This window comes from Aspergillus wentii, assembly GCF_001890725.1.
Source record: "Aspergillus wentii DTO 134E9 unplaced genomic scaffold ASPWEscaffold_2, whole genome shotgun sequence".
NCBI lineage: Eukaryota > Fungi > Ascomycota > Eurotiomycetes > Eurotiales > Aspergillaceae > Aspergillus > Aspergillus wentii.
The window spans coordinates 65,445-87,208 of NW_024467833.1; the positions used below are offsets into that span (position 1 = coordinate 65,445).

The following is a 21,764-nucleotide window of genomic DNA, read 5'->3' on the forward strand; positions in this document are numbered from 1 at the left end:
TCGCGGGAGTCGATGATTCATGATCCACATGCATTCAGCTCTCTCCACCCCACAGCGTCATCGCGATGCCCCTCTGATCATGTTGAATTAATTATTTAAAGTGCCTTGTGTGTCCAGGTCGCTCTTTCATCCACAAGGTCCTCACAATTCATACTATTTATTCATAATGGGTTTCGATTTCACCGTCTACAAGGGATCCTCCGACGGATCTATCAAAAAAGCCACCACCCATCGCGATGCCCTCTCTCGCGATCAGGTCCTCGTCCGCGTCACCCACTCGGGTCTCTGTGGCACCGACATCCACTACAAAACTACCGACATGGCTCTCGGCCATGAAGGCGCCGGAGTTGTCGAGTCTATTGGACCAGACGTTCTGGATTTGAAGAAAGGCGACCGCGTGGGATGGGGATATGAACATGACTGCTGCGGTCGGTGCAACCAGTGTCTGACTGGATGGGAGACGTTTTGTCCCGATCGCAAGATGTACGCTGCTGCCGATACGGATCAAGGTTCTTTCGCCTCGCATGCCGTCTGGCGCGAAGCATTCCTCTTCCGTATTCCTGACGGCCTCAGCAATGAAGACTCGGCGCCCTTGATGTGCGGCGGAGCGACCGTGTTCAGTGCTCTGCATGTCGCAGAGGTCAAGCCCACTTCGCGTGTGGGAATTGTCGGCATCGGTGGATTGGGCCATCTGGCAATTCAATTCGCAGCCAAGATGGGCTGTCAAGTCGTCGTCTTTTCCGGCACAGACAGCAAGAAAGACGAAGCCCTGAAACTGGGGGCTCACGAATTCTACGCGACCAAGGGCGTCAAAGAACTCCAGATCCCCAAGAAACTTGACAATCTCGTCGTCTCGACCAGCGCACAGCCTGACTGGAATCTGTACATCCCTGTCCTCTCTCCCGGAGCTGTCATCTCACCGTTGAGTGTCACTATGGAGGACTTCCGCTTCCCCTACATGGCCATCCTATCCAATGGATTGCGCGTTCAGGGCTCGCTCGTGGCGGCCAGAAAGGTCCACCGGGACATGCTTGAGTTTGCAGCTTTTCACGGCATCAAGCCAGTCAAAATGACGTATCCGTTGACTCTAGAGGGTATTCAAGATTGTTTCAAGACGTTGGAAGACGGCAAGATACGGTACCGTGGTGTTTTGGTGGCGCAATAAGCTGTGTGGAGCTGAGTATATAGCATGACGATCGACGAACTGTATAGAGTAATCATAGTATATGATTGGTTGCTGTTGTATCTCGCTGTTTTTCATTCAAGTGAATGTTGAACTAATTCGGAATTAGCCGGGCTTTCTAGCGATGCCCACGCGGCGGTCTCGTCCAACCCCATCAACGATGAGGCTGAGCTACCGGGATTATTGGAATTATAAGCACCATATCACTCACGAGGGCATTTAAACAAATTAGTTGGCTTGTTCTCCCCCTTCGTTCGCATCGACATCTTCAGGCATGGATGACAATACTTCAGCGCCGCCATTCCCGAATGTGCTTTCAAACAAGTCCAACCTTGATCTCTCAGATCTGGCCACTGAAGGCATTTGAAGATCGAATGTTTGTGTCGGGGAATCGCGAGCATGTGACTATCAGCACGTGAGAGCTCTTATCGCGAATCCAATCACATGAGACTCGAGCCACAGCCAATCATTCCCCTCAATTTCCCTGCATCCATCCAGTCGGTGTATTCTGCCGGGCGGTGGGATCTAATGTTTGAACAGCGCCATTCCTCTCTTTCCTGTTCTCTTTCAACCTCCCTTTTCCATGGCTCTCTCAGGAACCAGGTTATCATGTGGCGCCCCAATAGCCCCATAGAGCTTCGAAGCGGTCGTCTTGTTTGCGCCTCTCACCATCTTGCCGTATGCCCGATATGCTGTGTCGATTACAGCTTCATGGATGAAGTCCTAGGTCTCGACTCGATGGATGAGGAAGATGGTGAACCCATCTCGGATGGCTCCGGTGAATCGCTCCCAGATCTTATTCCTGTTGAGGGCAGCGAAGTCCACGGCCGCATAACAGCCATTAATTTCACGTCGTTCCCCTTCCCATACACTGGCAGGAACCTGAGGGAGGGAACTGGTCGGGTAATGCTCGAGAGGTTCAAACCGCCCAGAAACACGGATACCCCCCAGCTGTTTTTTCCTTCTGGGGTTAGTGTCAACTCAAGCCCTCGCGTTAACTGATTTATCCGCCGGGACAATTGTGTGGAGTTCCTTATCTATACCAGCAGCGCCTGTCTAGACAATAGAACAGTACGATCAAGAGCCGGCTATGCCTTTACATTCAAACCAGCTTCCCCAAACAATCCAGGCCACTACAGTTTTAGTTTAAGAGAATAAAGGGCTAACAGGCCAGATGTATCAGCATACAAGTAATTGAGCAGAGCTGCGGGCTGTCATTGCGGCTTTATGGTTCTGCCACTAGCCAGGTGAAGGATTTAATTCAATGGTCATTGCAACTGATTTGAATATGTTGTTGAGGGAGCCATTCGGTGGGTTAGAACCTGGTTGTGAAATAGCTGGCAAACAAGGTCTAGGGCACCAGTTACAAATCGCGATCTTTGGGAGGCTCTGCTAGGGGCCGAGCGGTGGTCGGAGAATGGCATGCGGATCAGGCTCTGGCAAATTCTAAGAGAGCAGAATACAGAGGCATATCAGTGGGCGAAGGATGGTGCGAATTTAGAGAGTGTTCCAGACGCATTCGCTGACTGCCTTGGTGCACTCGTGTAGCTGTGGATATGGGAATATATTCTTCGCCTGATGCTTTCATGAAGCGGCGTATGTTGTGGCTAAGGTATTCAGGCCGCGACACGACTAACATGCCTAAAAATGTAAATGACAGGATGCTCTATGCAGCCTCTGTAGTTTATTTTGCGTATTTATCAGCCGAGTTGAACACTATATACCACCTCTTTCTGAAGCTATATCCTATGAGCTACATTCGCAGTGTTATCCGTGCATAATAGATTCTGCGTTTTCGCTGCTCTCTGTGCAAGAAAATAGACTATTTTGGATGAGCCTGGTTTGGATAATACCTATTCCTTTGGTAGCTAGATAAGGTACCAGTACCTTATGGTCCATCGATGATCAGTCGTTATTTATCATTCGTCATCTTCTGTCTTCCTCTTCAATTGATCCCTTTCCCACACCAATTTCTCACTATCCATCATGCCTACAACCGTGCAAGGTCCTCCCAACGGTATTCCCGATAATTCTGTGGGAATCATCAATCCACTTCTCGAGCAGCCAGGTTTTTCTCGCGATAAAGGGCCTACCGTAGGAACCGGCCAGGTCATAGCCACCAAATTCGCGCCTCCTACGGGGACAGAGACTCTTCAATCCCCCTTTCCGCCTCGGACGAGCTATAATGCTCATCGCTCCAACATGCACAGTTTCTCATCTACACTGACGACGTCTATTTGAACAATGGCAGCGAGAACCCCCGCAGTGGTTGTGCCTTCATCTTTAAACTTTCTCCCACCAATGGCAACGGACATTATTTCTTTCGTCTTGAAAATGAGCGTCCCACTGCTGAACAGCCCGAGTCTGTCAAGTTCATTGATACTAAGGGGGTTCTGGTTTGATATGGATGTGCTATGTTCATACGGGGTTCCTGCGCTGTCTGTCTTGTTTCTTTGAAGATGTGCACTTCAAAAGCTTACAGCAACTGGGTCTGGATCATGTTGTCAAATACTTGAGTCGGAATGAGAAAAGAACAAAGTGACGCCTGTTGATGGCTCATACATCATGGCCAGAAAAGAAACCCCTCTAGGTGCTTCAAAACAGATTAGGCCCAAAGAATCGTGTGGACATCAAGTTATCGTCTGCCTCAGCGGTTTGCTATGTTGCTTCTAACTGCAGTATGTCTCGTCATCAATCAATGTCTCTTCGCGATATCAGTTCTTCATTATGTCGCCATCCGTGTCTCCTTCTAGGCTTTTGAGCAAAAGGAACACTCTGCTCTCGATCCGAACTATCAATATCTCTCATTTCAAATTCTGCAAGCTTTGAAGAGCTAGGTGCTTGAACTGCCAGTTGTGCGCGTGACGTTGACATTCTAGAAATTCCAAAAATTTGCTGCTCCACTCGGTCTCCACGGACCTCAAGTTCGGCGTGGCTGACGACTGAAACAAATAACAACCGAGTCATCCGGTTTCATTAGTGCTTTAAACGAACAGAAAGAAAAAGAGGGTAAATACTAGAAGGTGCCAATGGCTAGAGTCCAGACTGACAGGATGTCTCGGGTACGTTTCGACAGTTCCACTTGGTTGAATACAGCACAGAACTATTTACTCTGCATATTAATTCTCAATTAATTATGAAGTATTCATTATTCTGGTTTAATGATATTGATATTAGAATATTGAAGTAATAGCAACAAAGCGCTATGTGGTTGGCATAGTAGTACTTCGATTATATATTTTTATAGACGTCAACACCAACAATACTCTGGCCAATCACTTTATAAAGCATCATCATACTATTATTCCTCTCTAAAGTCAATCGTCTGCTGATGATATTAGAAATGTCACATAAACTATAGAAACCCTTGACTATACCCTTACCCTCACATCTTGTTGTACAATGACGTCGTATAGTTATCGACATGGATCATCGATCAGGCGATCTAATAATCTGACGACCTGACCATCTCCTGATGCCTCATCGCCATAGCCATGAGGGATAAACGTGATATCTGTCTGTATGGCTTCACCGGACAGTGGTCTACGAAATCTCTACGAGCATTCTTTCATCACACCACACACCGTTCGGTAATCAGCCACGCTACGTATATTCCTACGTCAATGTCGTTCAATTGCCGGAATGGTCAATTGGGCGACAAAAGATGCGTGAATATCGATGTTTGAGGCCTGATTCAGTACAGGGATAGGTTGTTTCAAAGAGTTCTCTCGGACGACAGTGTGGTAGAGATCGCCAGTGTGCAGTTTGGATGGAGTATGTACTCCGTACCACGGCATTGCTGCAGAGGATGAAGTGGCAACCCGAATCGAACGGGTCAACCACTCGATTGATGGATGGATGGAAGATCCCTGTCGAGCTATAATAAAACAATGTTGGAGTACTCCGGATATACGCATTCCCCTCATTTCTCCCCAGTTGTGGATGTGAACTACGGGGGACTACGGAGAAGTACGCATCTAGTATTCTAGTGCCAGTCGGACTAAGGGGTATCATGTTGTCTATTCGGACTTGTCTCTCCCATACCGTGTAGTTATTCTACTCTGTATACTCGATAGACAAACTGCTCCAAATTTTTAAAAACATCTGACTTCAACTTGTCCTGTGCATCCGACCTGTTCCTGTTCGTTCCTGTCCTGAGCATCTCGTGTGGCAAACAGTAACAAAGTTTTCATGAGATACAGCACCGAGGTTGCTGGGTGGCTCCAGACAAGCATTTCTCCACTGCTAAATATACTCGATCTGATTGACGGAATAGTCCCGAGGTCCCTCCGAAGATCTACCACCTTAAACGCTAAATGCACTAAACCTCCTTTTCGGTCACCGGATCCGGTAAGGCATCCGGATGCACATTTTTGCAGCTGTCGGCTGCTGAGGACATGGCAGGCGATTTTGATGGTATTCATCGATGGCATCCTCTAAGCGATGCTCAAATATTGCTGAGTAGATGTATAAAGATATCCTTTGAAGCAGCCGAATATCTTCGGAATCGCAGAAATGGTGGCAATCGGCATCCCGGCATGCGCCCGAGCCTCGGGGAAACCCCGAACCGGCTCGGCCTGCGCCCAGACGGAGAACTCTCAATACGGGATACGGCATATACGGGATCAGTTGTACAGCATCAGCAGCATCATAGTTAATATACCGCACAGTCGGGATGCCGTCGGGTCATCTTCGGTATAGGCCTCGTGATTAGGCTTTCACACGGACCCCGGCCGAGATTATGTAGAGAATACAGGATACAGGCTGTGCTATACAGACCACTATTTCGCTAAATCAGTTAATAAAGGGTCGAGTCTAGATTCTACAGCCAAGGAGGACGAGAGACCAAGATCTAGGCATAATATCATGGCGATGAGAATGGCAATGGGCGCAATATCAAGAAGATCTGGGCAGAGGAAGTAACATCTGGGCATTTCCTTGTCTGGAGATGCAGTCTCAACGTCTCGTCGCACAAGCCGAGATCGTCCGTTGCATTCCGTTGCTCCACAAAATATGATACTGGCGTGGGGGATTAATACAGAGTCTGATGCTCCTTGTCGTTGTAGTATGATGGATATATGGAGGATTGAGACTGTCGCTTATATAGAGTAGAGTGATTTGGATGTTTAGATATACAACACTACGTAGAAGGGTATCCTGTAGAGGAGAGACTGAGAGAGAAGTGAGCGAGATCAGATCTGAACGGAATAATAGACGATGACAGCGACTATCACTGGCATTGTCAGTGGAATTTTCCCGAAGTTGGTCGGTATTACCGTGACGCTCCACCTTCTCCAACTTGCCCGATTCGGTAGTGTGTACGGCCTCCAAACTTAGTATTGTTGAGCGTTGGCAGAGAGCAGCCCATATCCATCCCCACTGTTTCTCTGCTGTTCTCGTGGTCCCATGGGGCATCAAATCCTGGAGTCTGTCCGGCCGATGATGACATAAATCTCGCAGTCTTTTTTTTATGATTTTTTTGCTCTCAACTTATATATGCCCCGGACCTTCGCTGTTCGTTCCATCTGTCCACTCTTCTCTTTCTTCCTCCCCCATCCACCACCACACTCTATAACCCTTTCACAATGGAGAAGAAATCTGAAACCAAGCCTCAGAGCTCCTCTCTGTCTTCTCACACTGAGAATGCCCCCACACAACAATACCAACGCACCCAAAAAGGCCGTATAATCGGAGGCAAATACCGTCAAGAACTCTACGATGACTCCTCGCAACATTCCGACGGCGGGCCTCTGCAAGAGGTTGATATCGACTTGCCCTTGACCGTCACCAAGCACAGGGAACACAATGGAAGCAGCTACATCGTGCTCGACTTCGCCGAGGGCGACAAGGAGAACCCCTTCAACTGGAGTCACGCCTACAGGGCCTTCATCAGTCTGCTGCTGTGCTGCATGACGCTCTTCATCGGTCTCGCCACAACCGCCTACAGCTCCGGATTGGACAAGATGACGGCGGAATTCGGTGTCTCGTCTGAACTCGGACAGCTGGGTCTGTTCACCTTCAACTTCACCTGCGCCCTCGCTCCCCTTTTCCTGGCCCCCTTCTGTGAACTGGCTGGTCGCCGCATCATCTACACTGGAGGTTACGTCTGCTTCGCCCTCATGTTCATCGGTCTTTCGCTCGGTAAGAACATCGCCACCATCCTCGTCTGCCGTGCTCTGCTGGGTCTCTTTGGTTGCATTGGTACCATTCTGGTCGGTGGTACCTTTGGTGACATGTACCGCCCCGATGAGCGTGCCATCCCCATGGCCTCGTTCTCCTTCGTCGCCATCTTCGGTACTGTCGGAGCCCCCATCTACGCCGGATTCATCGACCAGGCTCTCGGATGGCGCTGGGTTGAGGGTATCCAGGGTCTGGCCAACATTCCCCTGGTCATCCTCGTCGCTGTCTTCCTCAAGGAAACCCGTGGCAGCGTTGCCCTGGCCAAGAGAGCCAAGATGCTCCGTGATGCCACTGGTGATGAGCGCTTCGTCACTCTCAAGGACCTCGAAGCTCCCGGTGTCAAGGAGATGTTGCACAACTCGTCCGTCAAGGCCATCCACATGCTCTTCACCGAGCCCGTCGTCTTCGCCTTTGGTATCTGGATCAGTTTCGCCTGGTTCCTGACCTTCCTCTTCCTTTCCGTCATCCCCATCACCTTCTCCGAGAAGAAGGGCTGGGGTGAGGGTGTCTCGGGTCTGCCCTACATCTCCCTCTGCATCGGTACCACCATGGGCTTCGGCTTGAACATGCTGCAGATCCGCAAGTACGAGTCGATTGTCCGCGACCCCAGCAAGCAGGTCACCCCCGAGGCTCGTCTCTACGGTGCCATGTGCGGTGCTGTCTGGCTCCCCATCGGTCTCTTCATCTACAGTTTCACCCAGTACGCCTACCTGACCTGGGTCGCCCCCGTCATCGCCCTGGCTCTCATCGCCATCGGTATCTTCTTCATCTTCGAGTCCTGCTACAGTTTCACCTCCGACTGCTACGGTGAGAACTCTTCCTCTGCCATCGCCGGTCAGGGTTTCATGCGAAACACCCTCGGTGCCGTTTCGCCTCTGTTCGCCTCGCAGTTCTTCCACAACGTCGGCAGCCAGTACGCTGGATTGATTCTGGCTCTCATTGCCACCGTCCTTACCTTCATCCCCTTCATCCTCTTCAAGTTCGGACCCCAGCTGCGCGCACGGTCGAAGCTGGCCAGTTCCGTGCTCAGCGATGGCTCGGATGACGACGAGTAAGTGGTGGATCAGAGTTGAATATCATGGCATTGTTCGCTGGATGAACTGCATGAAACGTGGAATGATTTGCATGCATAAATAGATCGAATGTAATCATAGAATAGCATAAATTGCATAAACTGTACATACAGAAAAATTTTCATTCTTCATTCATATTTCATAAAAAACTCGTCTTAGTAATTATACACGTGCATAAATGTCGCCATCATCCCCGCTTCACTTCTGATTCTCCGCAAACACACGCGACGCGGCACCATGGAGTTCTCCTACATTCTCCTCTTCACTGCCATCTACATCGGTAAGAACGTCTGCATTCTCACATTGTACTTGGTTGCTAATCATCATCAGTTTTCCGCATCGTCAAGAGTCGCATCTCCGATCCTGCAGCCACCATGCCTCACGGAAAAGTCATCGAGGTTGACAAGTACGTCTCCTACATTCTCCGACCAGATACCAAACTAATGATCCTACAGCCCTGTCATCTTCAAAGCTCTTGTCTCTTCCGGTCCCGTCGTCATCGACTTCTTCGCAACCTGGTGCGGTCCTTGCAAGGCCATCGCTCCCGTGGTCGGAAAGCTCAGCGAACAATACACCAATGTGCGATTTATCCAGGTCGATGTCGACAAGATGCAGCAGACCTCGCGCGAGTTTGGAGTGACTGCCATGCCCACTTTTGTTGTGCTCAAGGATGGCAAACCGGTTGGACAGCAAATCCGTGGAGGAAACATGAAGGCTTTGGAGGATGGGATCAAGGCGGCTACCGCGTAGATTATGTGGAGGAGAAGGATATAGAGGCTTCATGTTGATGAATGATAGATCAATACCCGGATCATAACCAATATTTCGTTTTGCCCATGGATACGAATGATAGAGTAGCAATGCTGCAAGATAATCCTTGCTTCTAGAATTTAGAAAGCGTTATTATTCATGTGCACGTGATTTCGTGACTCCCGCCATTCACTCGAATCCGAAGGGCCTCTTCTTCGTCTTTAGGATTAACCATTTGACAATGGCAGAGAAACCTGGCGATGAACACGTCCACTTCACGCAGTGGGCGTTATCCAAGGGGATTGAGATTGATGGCGTCGCGCCCGCCAAATTCCCTGGTCGCGGTCTAGGAATGGTGGCTACGAGAACAATCCAAGTGAGGGCATCCCCAAGCCGATGCAGGGACTGTGACTGACTGGCCAGGAAAATGAGCACATCATCGTGGTTCCTGTGAGGGTGATGTTGACCATTGACTCCGTCCCTGAGCAATTCGTCAAGCAATTCCCAAATGGCACATCTATCCATGCAATTCTAGCCGCATTTCTCACTCATGGAGATGCTGAAGAGCTTCAAAAATGGGACGTATGGCGCAAGGTCTGGCCGTCGCGGGAGAGCTTCGCGGATAGCATGCCTGTCCTGTGGCCTGAACATCTCCAAGCATCCAGCTTCAAGACAGAACATCCTGTTCTTTTACCACCCGCTGCTTCTGGAGTGTGGAATTCAATTCCCAACTCAGATTTCGAATATGATGCAACTTATCAGAAGATTCTCCCAGACCAACAAAAACGACTACATGGAGCCTGGGAGAGTGTCCTTTGTGTGTTTCCCGACACAGACTGGGATGCTTTCTCCTACCACTGGCTCATTATCAATTCGAGGAGTTTCTTCTATGTGACGCCTGGGAAACCACATCCTGAAGATTGGAATGATGCAGTGGGATTGGTTCCTTTTGCAGATTATTTCAATCATGCTGATGATCCGGTTGGTAGTATCCAGTTGGTACTTTGAACATCACTGACACAACAAAGCAAGGCGAGGTCAGCTACGACCAAGATCAGTATACGATCAAGATAAATCGACAAATTGGTAATATTGAATTGTATGCTACCTTGTTCAAAGTTAAGCTGACATTATTTAGAAAAGGGCGAGGAGGTATATCTTAGCTACGGATCGCATTCGAATGATTTCCTTTTCATTGAATGTCAGTTTGCTTAATTGTGCCTGTTGGACAACACTGATTTTAAACAGATGGCTTTTTCCTCGATGATAACCCGTCAGATTCCATATATCTCGACGACATCATCTTCCACGACCTCACCAAAGCCGATCAACATGAGTTAAAGCTTCGGGACTGCTACGGGTATGTGTCCGCCCATTGACTTCCCACCATTGTACACACAGCTAATATGGAGACACAATAGGGACTATCAAATCACACCTTCTGGCGCCAATTCCCGCCTCGAGTCCGTTGCCTGCATGAAATACATGGATCGCAGAGACTGGCAGAAGTACATCCAGGGCCGATCAAAGAAGGGCATAAATGCTCAACAAACGGCAGAGATTATCTGTGGCTGGATTGAAGTTTACCTGGAAGAGAGCAATGTGGCCATCGAGAAGATTGAAGCTATGCTGCCTCAAAACCAGGATGGAAAGGTGTCTATGATACTGAGCAGATGGATCCAGATTAAACGTTTGTGTGAGGATGCATTGAGTGGTATTTGCTCACATAATGATGATACCAATTGAGCTTGTTACGTCTGTATGATTAAATGTATAGAGTCAAGGAATGAACATGTTATACTGATGTCTTGAATTGTGGGTTCTTGTTAATCTGGTGACCGAGGAAAGACAACCCATGGTTCAGCTCATCGCTAGATATTTCCGATACTGCAGCTGTAAGAATGACGTTGATCTCTGCTGTAAATAATTCTACCTAATTAATGAAAGATTTCTGCTTGCATGTCTTCAAAGTTGAATATTCTCAACCTGCTTAGTAAAGCTGCCCCTCGATCTCCAACGCGGGGAAAAATCCTACTCGACTTCTCCATCAAACTCTTCAAAGCTCAGCCATGTCTTCCACTACGCCTGCCGGCTCGTCCGACGAGACATACGTCCCTCCCGATGCCCATATTAACCACGATGCCTCGATAAAATACTGGAATGAAGTCAGCGCCAGTTCCAGCGGCATGCTGGGCATGCTCGGCGAGTATCCCTGGTACACGCGCATTGATCTTCGAGGCTCCAAGACCTTTCTGACCAAGGCGCGTCGATTGATTCCGGCCTGTTCGACACAAGAAAAATTCAAGCTAGGCGTGGACTGCGGCGCAGGAGTTGGTCGGATAACAGAGGGATTCCTCAGGGAGGTCTGCGAAGTGGTGGACGCTGTCGAGCCGGTGGAAAAGTTCACCAAGGTGCTACACGAAGGACATCTGAAGGATAAGGGCATCATTGGGGATATTTACACAATGGGAATTGAGAGCTGGAATCCGGAGAAGAAATACGACTTGATCTGGACGCAGTTCTGCGTGGGACATCTCACAGACGTCCAGTTAGTCGAGTACTTTGCGCGATGTCGCGATGCTTTGACGGAGACCGGCGTTATGGTCGTCAAGGAGAACATGTCGACTGATTTGCGAGGAGAGGATATGTACGATGACGAAGACAGCAGTGTGACCAGGACGGATGAAAAGTTCCGCAAGCTTTTCAAAGATGCTGGGATGAATGTCATCCTGTCTGAGATCCAGACTGGATTCCCAAAGAGCTTCAAGCTTCTTCCTGTCAGGTCGTATGCCTTGCGACCGAACAGCTGAATTGTCAGCCTCTACACGTACGGAACGTTGCCATGGTATTCGAAAATCAGTGCTCCAGATTTTAGCCAGCTTCATGACATTCTTCGACCTGGTCCATGTTAGCTGTCTTTGTTCCTTGATCTTACCGATTGATTGCTTGCTACAGTCCGACGATTCATCAACTTTATTTAGATCCTGGTAGACCTTGTCCCGGATCTTGACGCAACTGGGCGACAGCGACGAATCACCGCGACCCTAGCGGCCTCACTCCATGAAGGATCTGCGCGAGTTGAGATCTCATGACAATTCAGCTAAAGGTGAATTTCGGCGGAAACAGTCGATTGGTATTGATCTGGACACCGACCATCTCAAATGATATCAACTTTGCCAGACAATACAATTGTTCAACTATACCATAGGCTCGTACATCTGGCACTGAATGTAGACCTCACATTGGTGATGTTCTTATATCTAATTATGGTTTCAAATGGCTTGTTACGCCAATTTTCTTTTCCACAGCCCTACTTCAGCCTCTGTTCCCGTTTCACCTAGGCTGACTGTGATCTACGAGGTACACGTCCAATCCGCTCGGTTCTGGTTTCCCCATCACCATTACATCATTTTCTTGGGTATGATGAGAAGGCAATTCCAGGCCGACAGAATCTTATTCTACAATAATGGCACTATGATCAGAATGACGGACGGTTCCTTCTGGGCGGCAGAGATGCCCTTTTTCCTGGTCTTGCAATAGAGATCTGTAGGAACTGAAGGAATTGAGAGGGTTATCTTATGATAGGCAATTGATGGTTTGGTTCAGTTGAAGTAGCATGATGTGATAAAGTCATCATGATGAATCATTTCTATAGGAACAATATTCAAGCCAGGAAGTTGTTCTTGTTCTACTCTTCTAAGGTACTCTTCTGCTCCCATTCCCACAAGATGGCTTCATTGACTGTACACAATCTTGTTCAAAACCAAAGACATGTAGAGCAGGCATGGGAGAGATTCGAGGAGAAACAAGCAGCGCGCGAGGCAGAGATTCGACGATCAGGAAGGAAAGTCACTGTGATGAGTGACAAAGAGTGGGATAGAATCGAAGAAGCAAGGAAAACGCTCGACGGGTATACCCGGGAATTCGAGGAAGAAACCTCATTGCGAGACCAGGAGATTCAACGTCAGATCAAGGACTTTTTCTCCACAAATAAAAAGGCAGATGCATGCGACGAAGCCGTTTCCAAGGTGTCTGAGAGCCTGGGCCTGTCCCTGAGGATGTACCTTCAAGCCATATGTGATCCTCATTTCTCCCGGATGGAAATCAACAAAGCCGGCAAGGCGATCAGTAACCCGTTCGACCCGGTGTTTATTCCTGGGTATATGACCGATCCTAACCTGTTAGATCCCCACACGGTGCTACTTCGAAGCTTCCAAAATGCATTTTCGCCAGGCCACGAACATCTAGGTTTCTGCAAAGGCCGGAAGGCATTTACTGCTGCCCACGGGAGCATGGAAATGTACAGTAAGGCTAAGGAGAGTGAGGACCCAAGCTCTGTTACCGATACCGAGAAAAGGGTACGAGAATATCCATTTTGTCCCTGGAGGGGATGCTGATCAAGAAACAGAAAGCGCCCGAATTCATGCTGTCTGTGCTTGACGAAGAAGAGTTTGACACCGAGACCGAGAGGATGGTAGTCAGGGCAACATTGGAGAACGAGCAGACCAAAACGGCGTTTCTCACTCTCGTCAAGGGCCTTTGTATGGCGTGGAGTCCCGTTGTGCTGGCTTTGGGGGGCGCCATGGCAGAAGCTGCGCCCTTTACATACGAAGGAGCAGATGGCCTGCCCCCGGACTACGGACCAGAGGTTGAAAAGGCCCGGAAGGCGCAGGTCGAAGCCATGGAACTCATGGAAACCAAGTGAGATGTAGTTATCTACTTGTTTACTTGATGGCAGTAGGAATATACTACTCCACGTGGTGTGTCATGTGACTGTAGACCGATAAATAAAAGCGGCTGAAATAACTGAAGCTGAATGTTTCGACCAACAGTCAAGATGCAGCGACCCAGGCATCATCTTGATCCTCAGCGAGAGGGCCTTTTAGTGAGAGAGCATGATGATGATGATTCGAGTGATGGTGATGATGCCCCTGGCAATACCCACCGCCATCTGGGCCTCTTCTCAACAACATTCCTAATGTGAACCTCCCCACATCGAAACCAAGGATAATATCTAATTTGACAGAACAAATCGCATGATTGGAACGGCCATCTTCTCCGTCCCCTCGTCCATTTCGGCCAGTGTTGGCAGTGCCGGTGCTGCTCTGTGTCTCTGGGCTGTCGGCTTCATTCTATCCCTTTCCGGTCTGATGATCTGGCTGGAATTGGGCTGTCTTCTGCCTCGCAGTGGAGGTGAAAAGGTCTATCTTGAAACTGCCTATCGTCGTCCGCCGTTGCTGGCGACGACTATTTATGCGACGCATGTTATTTTCCTGGGATTTACCGGTATGTACTTCATATAGTACCCTGTCTATGATGCTAATTCCGTAGGAAATGGGAGTATCGCAGTGGCAGAGAATCTCCTGCTGGCCGTCAGTGGCACTGCCAATGACTGGACCAAACGATGCATTGCCATTGCAGTGCTGGTGCTCATTTCCTTTCTACATATTAAAGCAAAGACCTTCACTGTCAAACTCATGGTGTGTCTTCTTCCTCAACCAACTCCATAGATAATTCTGACTCTGTAGAACGTCCTCGCATCTGTCAAAATCCTCATTCTGGTTATCATCATCCTCGCCGGTCTTTGGGTTCTTGGAACAGATCAATCCAATCCCAGAGTCCCTCATCCGGGGGCCAGCTTCAACCAGCCATTCGCTGGGTCATCATCCAGCGTATACGACTATTCTAATGCCCTGTTCAAGATCATCGCCACTTACCAAGGGTGGACCAACGCAGGCTATGTCTTGGATGAAGTTAAAAATCCCCGGCGAACTCTGAAGATGGCCGGAGTCCTAGGCGTTGGCTCGGTCGGAATCTTGTATATCCTCGTCAACATGGCCTACTATGCTGTCTGTACACCAGAGGAACTCAGCCAGACTGGCGTTACGGTCGTGGCGCTGTTTATCGGCAAGGTTTTTGGTGAGACCATGCAGTGGTGCACTGCTCTTCTCGCTGCAACTTCGACATTTGCGACCCTCTTGACGGGCTCATTTACTATGTCTCGTGTTATCCAGTCTTTGGCTAAAGAAGGCGTGTTGCCATTTACCTCTTTTTTCGCAGGGAGTGCGCCATCCGGGTCTCCCAACGGTGCCTTTTTGGCCCTCTTCGCCACGTCCGCCGCGATGATCATTTTGATGCCGTTTGGAGAGGCATACAACTTCACCGTGGATGTCGGACAATACGCTATGGCGATTATCTACTTTGCCGTCGTGGTTGGGCTATTCATCATCCGGAAACGCACCGTGTATCCGCACCGGACGTTCCGCGTGTGGACCAGCGTTGCGTGCTTATTCATGGCGATGCAGACATTCCTGGTTCTATCGCCATTCCTGCATAATAGTGCATCCACCTCGAGCAGCATTCCGTTTTGGCTGATGCCGATAGTGGCCATTCTGGCGTTGTCGGGGGGGATTGCGTATTGGTATGGATGGTTTATTCTGCTTCCGCGGATAAAGGGATTTGTATGGGAGAAGAAGAGCTCGACGTTGGCTGATGGGACGGAAGTTGTTGTCTGGACCAAGGACCATCAGGATTGATCTTGTCTTGTATATCTATACTTGTTTTCTTCATAAAATGCGGGGATAAATATATTCCCATCATGCAGCATCATTGGCCAATGATACCCCACGTCTCCATACTCCATCCCCTCTTCCCCGCGTGGGATGCAATTCTTTCTTCTTTCATTCTCTTCTTCCCTTGTCAATATTCATTCAATTCATATACACATTCAGCATGGGCAAAAGAATCATCGTCACCGGTGGCTCCGGCAAGACCGGCACTCTCGTCATCCAACATCTCCTCGCCCAAGGCCATACTGTCCTCAACCTCGATCTCGCTCCTCTTCCTTCCCCTCTATCTTCGCAAGTCCACACCATCAAGACCGACCTCACCAACCCCGGCCAGGTCTTCTCAGCATGTCTATCTCACTTCCACCTCACGGAGCCCTTCAATTCCTCCAAACATGACCCTCTCAACACCCCCGCAGACGGCATCATCCATCTCGCCGCCCTCCCCCAACCTCTCCTCGTTCCAGACACCGAAACCTATCGCGTCAACACTCTATCCACGTATAACATTCTCGAAGCAGGCTGCAAATTAGGCATCCCCAAGATCATCCTCGCTAGTTCCGTGTGCGTGTACGGAATCGCCTACGCAGAAGGCGATGTCCCCTACCCCAGTTTCCCCATCGACGAAACAATCGACGTCGACCCAATGGACGCATACGGGATTTCGAAAGTCTGCGCCGAACGCACCGCCCGTGGCTTCGCACGCCGTTTCGCAGGAAAGGTCGACATCTACGCCATGCGTCTAGGCCGCGTCGTGGCACCGGAAGAATACGAACAGGCGATGTGGAAGAGCTACGTCCAGGAGCCTGAGAAGTGGAAGGTGCACGGGTGGAGTTACATTGACGCACGGGATTTCGGGCGCATGTGTGAATTGTGCGTGTTGCGAGAGACTGGAAAGGATGGATTTCAAGTGTTTAATGCGACGAACGATGAGATTACGAATAGAGAAGAGACGGCGGCGTTTTTGAAGCGAGTGTGTCCTGGGGTGGAGTTTACGCGGGAGATGGGACAGACCGAAGCACCGTTTAGCAATCGCAAGATTAAAGAGGTGTTGGGGTTCAAGGAAGAGCATAACTGGAGGAAGTATTATAAAGATTGATCCATCTAGATGCATGAGGTGCATGCATGCATGTATGCGTTGTATGTATGCGTTGTATAGCAAAACAGGATATCAGCCATGATGCCATGGTCCTTTCTCCCTATTTAAACAACACAGCCTCCCTGTCTATTCCATCAATTCATCCACTACAAAATGAAGTTTATCGTCGGAGATCGAATCCGCATGCACGGACGAGCAGTTGGTATGGTTGAATCTATACAGAAGAACAAAGAGTAACTGGATAGGCTATCCGGAGAAGATTGCTGAAATCATCGAAGTCCTCGAGTCAGAAGGACTCTTTCGTTATCGAGTAAGTGTTCCTTTCTGATGAAGAACTAGCTAACGATAGCAGGTCAAGTTTGACGATGGAACAGAAATGGTGGTGATGCCTGGACCGGAGAGTGTCAAGGTGTAGATGGAATGTGAGGGTCAACTGGACGTCAATCAATCAGAACCATTCAATATAAATATCATCTATCATCATCTATCTCATATCATCTTCGTTCTTTATATCTAAACCATGCGAAAACACCCTCGCGAGTGCAACTTTCCCAACGGGACCTTTTTCAAAAAGAAAGAGGGGACGGTCTTTACCGTCAACGAAAAGGCATTCCATCTGAGCAGAATTATCAAAGAGATATTTCAGCGCGACTGAATGCTATAATGTCTTCTTTGAAGCCACCGACACTGACAGCAAAGTCGTCTTGAGATTTTACTACGAGTATGTGTGCTTGGTATTATTGAATCTGCAATTAACAATGCTCAGAATGCACCCTCAAATCCACTTGGAAACTACTGTCATTGGTAATAATATCAACTGCCATGTACATTGCCATCTGCCCGACTAGGCAGATGCTGCTGCGATGAATTCCCCCACTCCTCATCCATCGTCTGCATCGAAACAAGTAGATCACTCTTGCCTTTCTTCCTCGCAGGACCACCTCCAGAAGCCTCCGCCTGATTCATCCGATTTAGAGGATAAGCACCCCCACTGTGTTCGTCCAGACGCTCAAAAGCCTGTGGATCGGAGATGGCGTATTTGCGCTGGGACGAGAAGATCGTCGGCATGGCTCGCGAGAGAATGACTTTCATCAGAGGCATGTTGGCGCAGATGATGGCCAGTTCGGGCTCGAGGACAGTCCACATGACGCCCAGCTGGACGGAATGGGTGATGTCGTTGAAGTCGATGTCCATGAGGGCTTTGAGGCGGATGATGCTGATGACGGATACCCTAGATGGTCAGTATCATAGTATACCAATATGGGTGGAGGACATACAGCAATCCCATGCAGAACACAGAGCATAACGCAATCTTCTTGGCTATATTCAACTGCAGTTTCCAAATATGCGGCAGTGGCAGCGCCATCACCATCAAGTCCGTGATGAGGTTCAGAATGCCTGCCACCACATACGCTGCATTGCGATTCCCACACTTTCCCGGCACCGTCATATCCCAGTTCAATGCCAGCGGGCGACAAAGTAGAAAAGTTTCGAGAATAACGCTGATGGCCCACATCCAGACAATGGCCATGGTGACAGCGACGCTGATCTTGAAGTTGCGTTTGGTGCCGAAGATGCGGGTGACGAAGAGCATGATGGAGGTTTTGATGAGACCCATGACGATGCCGTACAGGGCTTCGAGGGGGAGGATGGTCTTCAAGGTGATGACGACCGAGGATGGATCGATCGTGCTGGCGTGTCGACCAGCGCCGCCGACAATAGTCACTGTTATTAGATGAGGATGAGGATGAGGCTATACAGAAGATGGAAAACATACAAACATATTCAATGGCAATATCGCAGTACACGATGAACTGATCCATTAACAACCTTATATCCCATCTCAGCTGAAATACTCACCAACGCAGCAATAATCAACCATTCTGGCGCACCAGGCTTGGTCTGTCGCAGACGCAGCGCATACAGCCTCAGCCCGGTCATCAATGTCGCCAAAGCGCCAAAGAAAGTCACGGCAATGACTGGATTCCGGGCCAGCGGAACATCCAGCGAGTATGTCTTCATCTTCAAGATCCTATATGTCTGAAAACATTCAAAATGGGGGTTAGGGGTGGAATAAAAATAATGAAAATAATCTGATCTGTCGCGTGAAACGAGATCGGCACGAGCCACTGATTTTATGGCTTCCCCGGCAATAGCTTCATCTGCCATTTGATCCCATTGGCCTGGGAGAGAGGAATGGGGCTTGCTAACTGCTTTGATGTCGCTATAAAAACGGCGGTTTTAGCTCGTTTCCGGCAAGTTTCGTCCGACACTAACGATCCTTTGTTGGGGGCGAATCCTGCAGAATCCTGAAGACAATGTCTGTCTGATGCGATGCAACGTCAAAGTATATCAGATGAAAAGCGAGATAAGGTTTATAAGTAGATACATGGATGTATTGGATCTTCATTCTACACACACGGCAAATACAACCACACTACAACTGCATGGACAATGAACGCCTGGTCACCCCGACGATCATCGCCAATGCTTCATTTAGTCCATTTAGCTCTGACAGCTCCGGCTTCCGCCCGTTGCCCCGCCTCGTGTTGCTGTGGATCAAGCGTTGGTTGTCTCCTTGATTGAGATGGATTGATGAAGAAGCATCTTCAGGGATGTATTATCCTGCAGATAAAAGGATTCCTTCCCTGCTCCTTCCCTGCTCATTTCATTCTCATCCTCAGCATCTCCATCATGACCATCGACACTTCCATCCCCACCAACCTCCATGAATCCTACGACTATATCGTCGTAGGAGGAGGCACTTCTGGCCTCGTTGTTGCCAACCGCCTCACTGAAGATCCTTCGGTCAATGTCCTCGTTCTCGAGGCTGGCAGCAACCGCGTCGATGATCCTCGCATTGCTGCTCCTGGTCTTGCCGTGGCCACCTACGATGACCCCGACTTTGACTGGTGCTTGACCAGTGTGCCTCAAGTATGTCTTCTACCTTTTATTGCCACCTATCTAACAATTTAGGAACACCTCAATGGCCGTCGTCTGGCTGAACCCCGTGGTCGAACCCTCGGAGGATCCTCCGCCATCAACCTGGGCATGGTCATCTATCCCAGCAAGACCGACCTGAACGCATGGGAGCAGCTGGGCAACGACGGCTGGAACTGGGAGTCAATCTCGCCATACATGCGCAAGTCGCAGACCTTCACTCCCCCTTCCGCTGAAGTCCGCGAACAGCTCTCGCTCAACTACCTGGATGAGTCGATCCAGGGCACCGACGGTCCGTTGCAGGTATCCTTCGGTGAAGGCCCCTTTCTTCCGTTCAACAGTGCCTGGCCAAAGGTGTTCGAGGCGTTGAATCATAGCATCACGGGTGATCCCATGTCTGGCGTGGCGCAGGGGGCCTTTTGCAATCCCGGTTCTATTCATCCGACAACAAGACATAGGAGCCACGCGGGCGTGTCTTACTATAACGCCGAGGTGGCGCAACGGGCAAACCTGCGTGTCGTGACAGACGCACTGGTAGAGAAGATCATCTTGAAGAAACAAGGCGAAGATGTCATCGCGACAGGCGTGCAATTCACCGGGAAAGACGGCGTCCAGCAGACCATCTCAGCAGGCGCAGAAGTCATCCTCGCAGCTGGCGCCATCAAAACCCCTCACGTCCTCGAACTGTCTGGAATTGGCGATGCCAAACTGCTTCAGTCTCACGGGATTGAAACTGTGATTGACAACCCTGCCGTCGGTGAGAATCTGCAGGAACACGGCTTCGTCCCGTTCAGCTGGCAGATGGCAGACGGTTTCATGGGAGGTGAAGCCCTGCGGGAGCCTGAAATCGCGAAGATGGCGATGGAGGGATGGCAGACAGCCGGTGCTGGCCCGCTGGGTCTCTGCGCGATTCACTCTGCATACATGACGCCTCCCGATCTGCGCGATGGCGAGATGAATCGCCTCATCCAGGAGTATCTCACGACGCCTGCCACCCCAGGCTTGGAGGCACAATATGACGTCCTCCGTCAGCTTCTCGAAGACACCAACGAGCCAAGTGGACAATACACCATCGCGCCATTCGAGGCAACGCCTGAAAAGGGGCCCGCCATGAAAGGCATTTTCTCCATGGCCGAGCCAGGCAGCTTCCTCAGCATCGTCGCCGTCTTGAACCGACCTTTCTCGCGAGGATTCGTGCACACCCAGTCCAACAATCCCAAAGATCTCCCTCTCTTCGACCCCAAGTTCCTTTCTCACCCATTGGATATGGAGCTTCACGCACGACACACCAACTGGCTGGAGACACTGGCAGGCACAGAGCCCATGGCCTCGCTCCTGAAACCCAACGGACGCAGACTGCACCATCACGAACGCGTCTCTAGTCTCGAGACAGCGCGCGAGTTGACGCGTGACCGTATCGTCGCGCATTACCACGTCGCCGGTTCGTGCGCCATGATGCCGAAAGAGAAAGGAGGTGTCGTCGATTCCAAGCTGAAGGTGTATGGGACGAAGAATCTGCGAATCGTGGACGCCAGTGTCCTTCCTGTGATTCCGAGAGGAAATATCCAGACGACGGTGTATGCCGTGGCGGAGAAGGTGGCGGATATCATCAAGCAGGAGAGGAAGCTGTAGAGTAACATTATGTACATATTCATATACTATTTTATCTTCATCTATTGAGTAATAGTACACCACCACCGCAGCCGATTCGCCTGAAATATAGCATCCAACTCCAGTGACACCCCTTTCGTCTCGGGGCCAAGAAAGCACAATCATCAATTCAATGGCCGTAGATCTTTACATAGCAAAATATTACCTTTTTGGTAAACCTGGATGTAATGCGGGGAATAATGCGGGGAAGAGGTATACATGGAATCTAATAAGGGTAACCAGAGCCACGAAAAGCTTCATTTCATCCCAAAACACTCGGCAGAGCCCAGATTAAACTCCATCCCGCCATTAATATCCCCATC

At 49.6% G+C, this 21,764-nt stretch overlaps 13 protein-coding genes across 13 annotated transcripts; 12 read left to right on the forward strand and 1 right to left on the reverse strand.

The window, feature by feature from the left end:
- Positions 1 to 166: 166 nt before the first annotated feature.
- Positions 167 to 1,165, forward strand: ASPWEDRAFT_106165 (NAD(P)-dependent alcohol dehydrogenase; the record flags this gene model as incomplete). Its single annotated transcript, XM_040827790.1, has 1 exon — positions 167 to 1,165. The coding sequence occupies one exon, from the start codon at positions 167 to 169 to the stop codon at positions 1,163 to 1,165; it is 999 nt and encodes a 332-aa protein (XP_040691725.1).
- A 627-nt stretch (positions 1,166 to 1,792) lies between these two features.
- On the forward strand, positions 1,793 to 2,185 carry ASPWEDRAFT_167983 (uncharacterized protein; the record flags this gene model as incomplete). The annotated part of the gene is made up of 1 exon (XM_040830230.1): positions 1,793 to 2,185. The coding sequence occupies one exon, from the start codon at positions 1,793 to 1,795 to the stop codon at positions 2,183 to 2,185; it is 393 nt and encodes a 130-aa protein (XP_040691726.1).
- Positions 2,186 to 3,169: 984 nt separating this feature from the next.
- Positions 3,170 to 3,585, forward strand: ASPWEDRAFT_167984 (uncharacterized protein; the record flags this gene model as incomplete). The annotated part of the gene is made up of 2 exons (XM_040830231.1): positions 3,170 to 3,277; positions 3,394 to 3,585. 2 exons carry the CDS (start codon positions 3,170 to 3,172, stop codon positions 3,583 to 3,585), a joined length of 300 nt encoding a protein of 99 aa, XP_040691727.1.
- Positions 3,586 to 6,768: 3,183 nt separating this feature from the next.
- On the forward strand, positions 6,769 to 8,418 carry ASPWEDRAFT_167985 (uncharacterized protein; the record flags this gene model as incomplete). Its single annotated transcript, XM_040830232.1, has 1 exon — positions 6,769 to 8,418. The coding sequence occupies one exon, from the start codon at positions 6,769 to 6,771 to the stop codon at positions 8,416 to 8,418; it is 1,650 nt and encodes a 549-aa protein (XP_040691728.1).
- A 347-nt stretch (positions 8,419 to 8,765) lies between these two features.
- Positions 8,766 to 9,391, forward strand: ASPWEDRAFT_35627 (thioredoxin family protein). Its single transcript, XM_040834266.1, has 2 exons — positions 8,766 to 8,842; positions 8,892 to 9,391. Exons 1-2 carry the CDS (start codon positions 8,811 to 8,813, stop codon positions 9,184 to 9,186), a joined length of 327 nt encoding a protein of 108 aa, XP_040691729.1. The 5' UTR covers positions 8,766 to 8,810; the 3' UTR covers positions 9,187 to 9,391.
- Positions 9,392 to 9,425: 34 nt separating this feature from the next.
- Positions 9,426 to 11,097, forward strand: ASPWEDRAFT_35628 (uncharacterized protein; the record flags this gene model as incomplete). Its single annotated transcript, XM_040834268.1, has 6 exons — positions 9,426 to 9,562; positions 9,610 to 10,167; positions 10,215 to 10,272; positions 10,325 to 10,387; positions 10,435 to 10,546; positions 10,608 to 11,097. Coding segments are annotated over 6 exons (1,253 nt in total), but the record flags the coding sequence as incomplete, so codon positions are not given.
- Positions 11,098 to 11,255: 158 nt separating this feature from the next.
- On the forward strand, positions 11,256 to 11,996 carry ASPWEDRAFT_24029 (N-terminal protein methyltransferase; the record flags this gene model as incomplete). Its single annotated transcript, XM_040832555.1, has 1 exon — positions 11,256 to 11,996. One exon carries the CDS (start codon positions 11,256 to 11,258, stop codon positions 11,994 to 11,996), a length of 741 nt encoding a protein of 246 aa, XP_040691731.1.
- Positions 11,997 to 12,674: 678 nt separating this feature from the next.
- On the forward strand, positions 12,675 to 14,057 carry ASPWEDRAFT_309157 (uncharacterized protein). The gene is made up of 2 exons (XM_040833483.1): positions 12,675 to 13,544; positions 13,595 to 14,057. The coding sequence occupies exons 1-2, from the start codon at positions 12,822 to 12,824 to the stop codon at positions 13,889 to 13,891; spliced, it is 1,020 nt and encodes a 339-aa protein (XP_040691732.1). The 5' UTR covers positions 12,675 to 12,821; the 3' UTR covers positions 13,892 to 14,057.
- ASPWEDRAFT_309158 (uncharacterized protein) lies at positions 14,058 to 15,820 on the forward strand. Its single transcript, XM_040833484.1, has 3 exons — positions 14,058 to 14,472; positions 14,518 to 14,666; positions 14,715 to 15,820. Exons 1-3 carry the CDS (start codon positions 14,223 to 14,225, stop codon positions 15,720 to 15,722), a joined length of 1,407 nt encoding a protein of 468 aa, XP_040691733.1. The 5' UTR covers positions 14,058 to 14,222; the 3' UTR covers positions 15,723 to 15,820.
- Positions 15,821 to 15,918: 98 nt separating this feature from the next.
- Positions 15,919 to 16,851, forward strand: ASPWEDRAFT_167991 (NAD-dependent epimerase/dehydratase family protein; the record flags this gene model as incomplete). Its single annotated transcript, XM_040830233.1, has 1 exon — positions 15,919 to 16,851. The coding sequence occupies one exon, from the start codon at positions 15,919 to 15,921 to the stop codon at positions 16,849 to 16,851; it is 933 nt and encodes a 310-aa protein (XP_040691734.1).
- Positions 16,852 to 16,987: 136 nt separating this feature from the next.
- On the forward strand, positions 16,988 to 17,331 carry ASPWEDRAFT_35632 (uncharacterized protein). The gene is made up of 3 exons (XM_040834269.1): positions 16,988 to 17,053; positions 17,097 to 17,161; positions 17,204 to 17,331. Exons 1-3 carry the CDS (start codon positions 17,005 to 17,007, stop codon positions 17,264 to 17,266), a joined length of 177 nt encoding a protein of 58 aa, XP_040691735.1. The 5' UTR covers positions 16,988 to 17,004; the 3' UTR covers positions 17,267 to 17,331.
- A 333-nt stretch (positions 17,332 to 17,664) lies between these two features.
- On the reverse strand, positions 17,665 to 18,873 carry ASPWEDRAFT_167993 (uncharacterized protein; the record flags this gene model as incomplete). Its single annotated transcript, XM_040830234.1, has 4 exons — positions 17,665 to 18,082; positions 18,129 to 18,576; positions 18,629 to 18,665; positions 18,712 to 18,873. 4 exons carry the CDS (start codon positions 18,871 to 18,873, stop codon positions 17,665 to 17,667), a joined length of 1,065 nt encoding a protein of 354 aa, XP_040691736.1.
- Positions 18,874 to 19,545: 672 nt separating this feature from the next.
- On the forward strand, positions 19,546 to 21,423 carry ASPWEDRAFT_48429 (GMC family oxidoreductase; the record flags this gene model as incomplete). Its single annotated transcript, XM_040837102.1, has 2 exons — positions 19,546 to 19,785; positions 19,828 to 21,423. The coding sequence occupies 2 exons, from the start codon at positions 19,546 to 19,548 to the stop codon at positions 21,421 to 21,423; spliced, it is 1,836 nt and encodes a 611-aa protein (XP_040691737.1).
- Between the last annotated feature and the right edge of the window lie 341 nt (positions 21,424 to 21,764).

Excerpts from the sequence above, each read along its gene's own strand:
- ASPWEDRAFT_309157 (XM_040833483.1), top strand. The coding sequence starts at position 12,822 with ATGATGAATCATTTCTATAGGAACAATATTCAAGCCAGGAAGTTGTTC. Across the intron at positions 13,545-13,594 it reads TTACCGATACCGAGAAAAGG|AAAGCGCCCGAATTCATGCT; the intron begins GTACGAGAATAT and ends ATCAAGAAACAG.
- ASPWEDRAFT_309158 (XM_040833484.1), top strand. The coding sequence starts at position 14,223 with ATGATTGGAACGGCCATCTTCTCCGTCCCCTCGTCCATTTCGGCCAGT. Across the intron at positions 14,473-14,517 it reads TATTTTCCTGGGATTTACCG|GAAATGGGAGTATCGCAGTG; the intron begins GTATGTACTTCA and ends CTAATTCCGTAG. Across the intron at positions 14,667-14,714 it reads CCTTCACTGTCAAACTCATG|AACGTCCTCGCATCTGTCAA; the intron begins GTGTGTCTTCTT and ends CTGACTCTGTAG.
- ASPWEDRAFT_35627 (XM_040834266.1), top strand. The coding sequence starts at position 8,811 with ATGCCTCACGGAAAAGTCATCGAGGTTGACAA. Across the intron at positions 8,843-8,891 it reads AAAGTCATCGAGGTTGACAA|CCCTGTCATCTTCAAAGCTC; the intron begins GTACGTCTCCTA and ends ATGATCCTACAG.
- ASPWEDRAFT_35632 (XM_040834269.1), top strand. The coding sequence starts at position 17,005 with ATGAAGTTTATCGTCGGAGATCGAATCCGCATGCACGGACGAGCAGTT. Across the intron at positions 17,054-17,096 it reads CATGCACGGACGAGCAGTTG|GCTATCCGGAGAAGATTGCT; the intron begins GTATGGTTGAAT and ends GTAACTGGATAG. Across the intron at positions 17,162-17,203 it reads AAGGACTCTTTCGTTATCGA|GTCAAGTTTGACGATGGAAC; the intron begins GTAAGTGTTCCT and ends TAACGATAGCAG.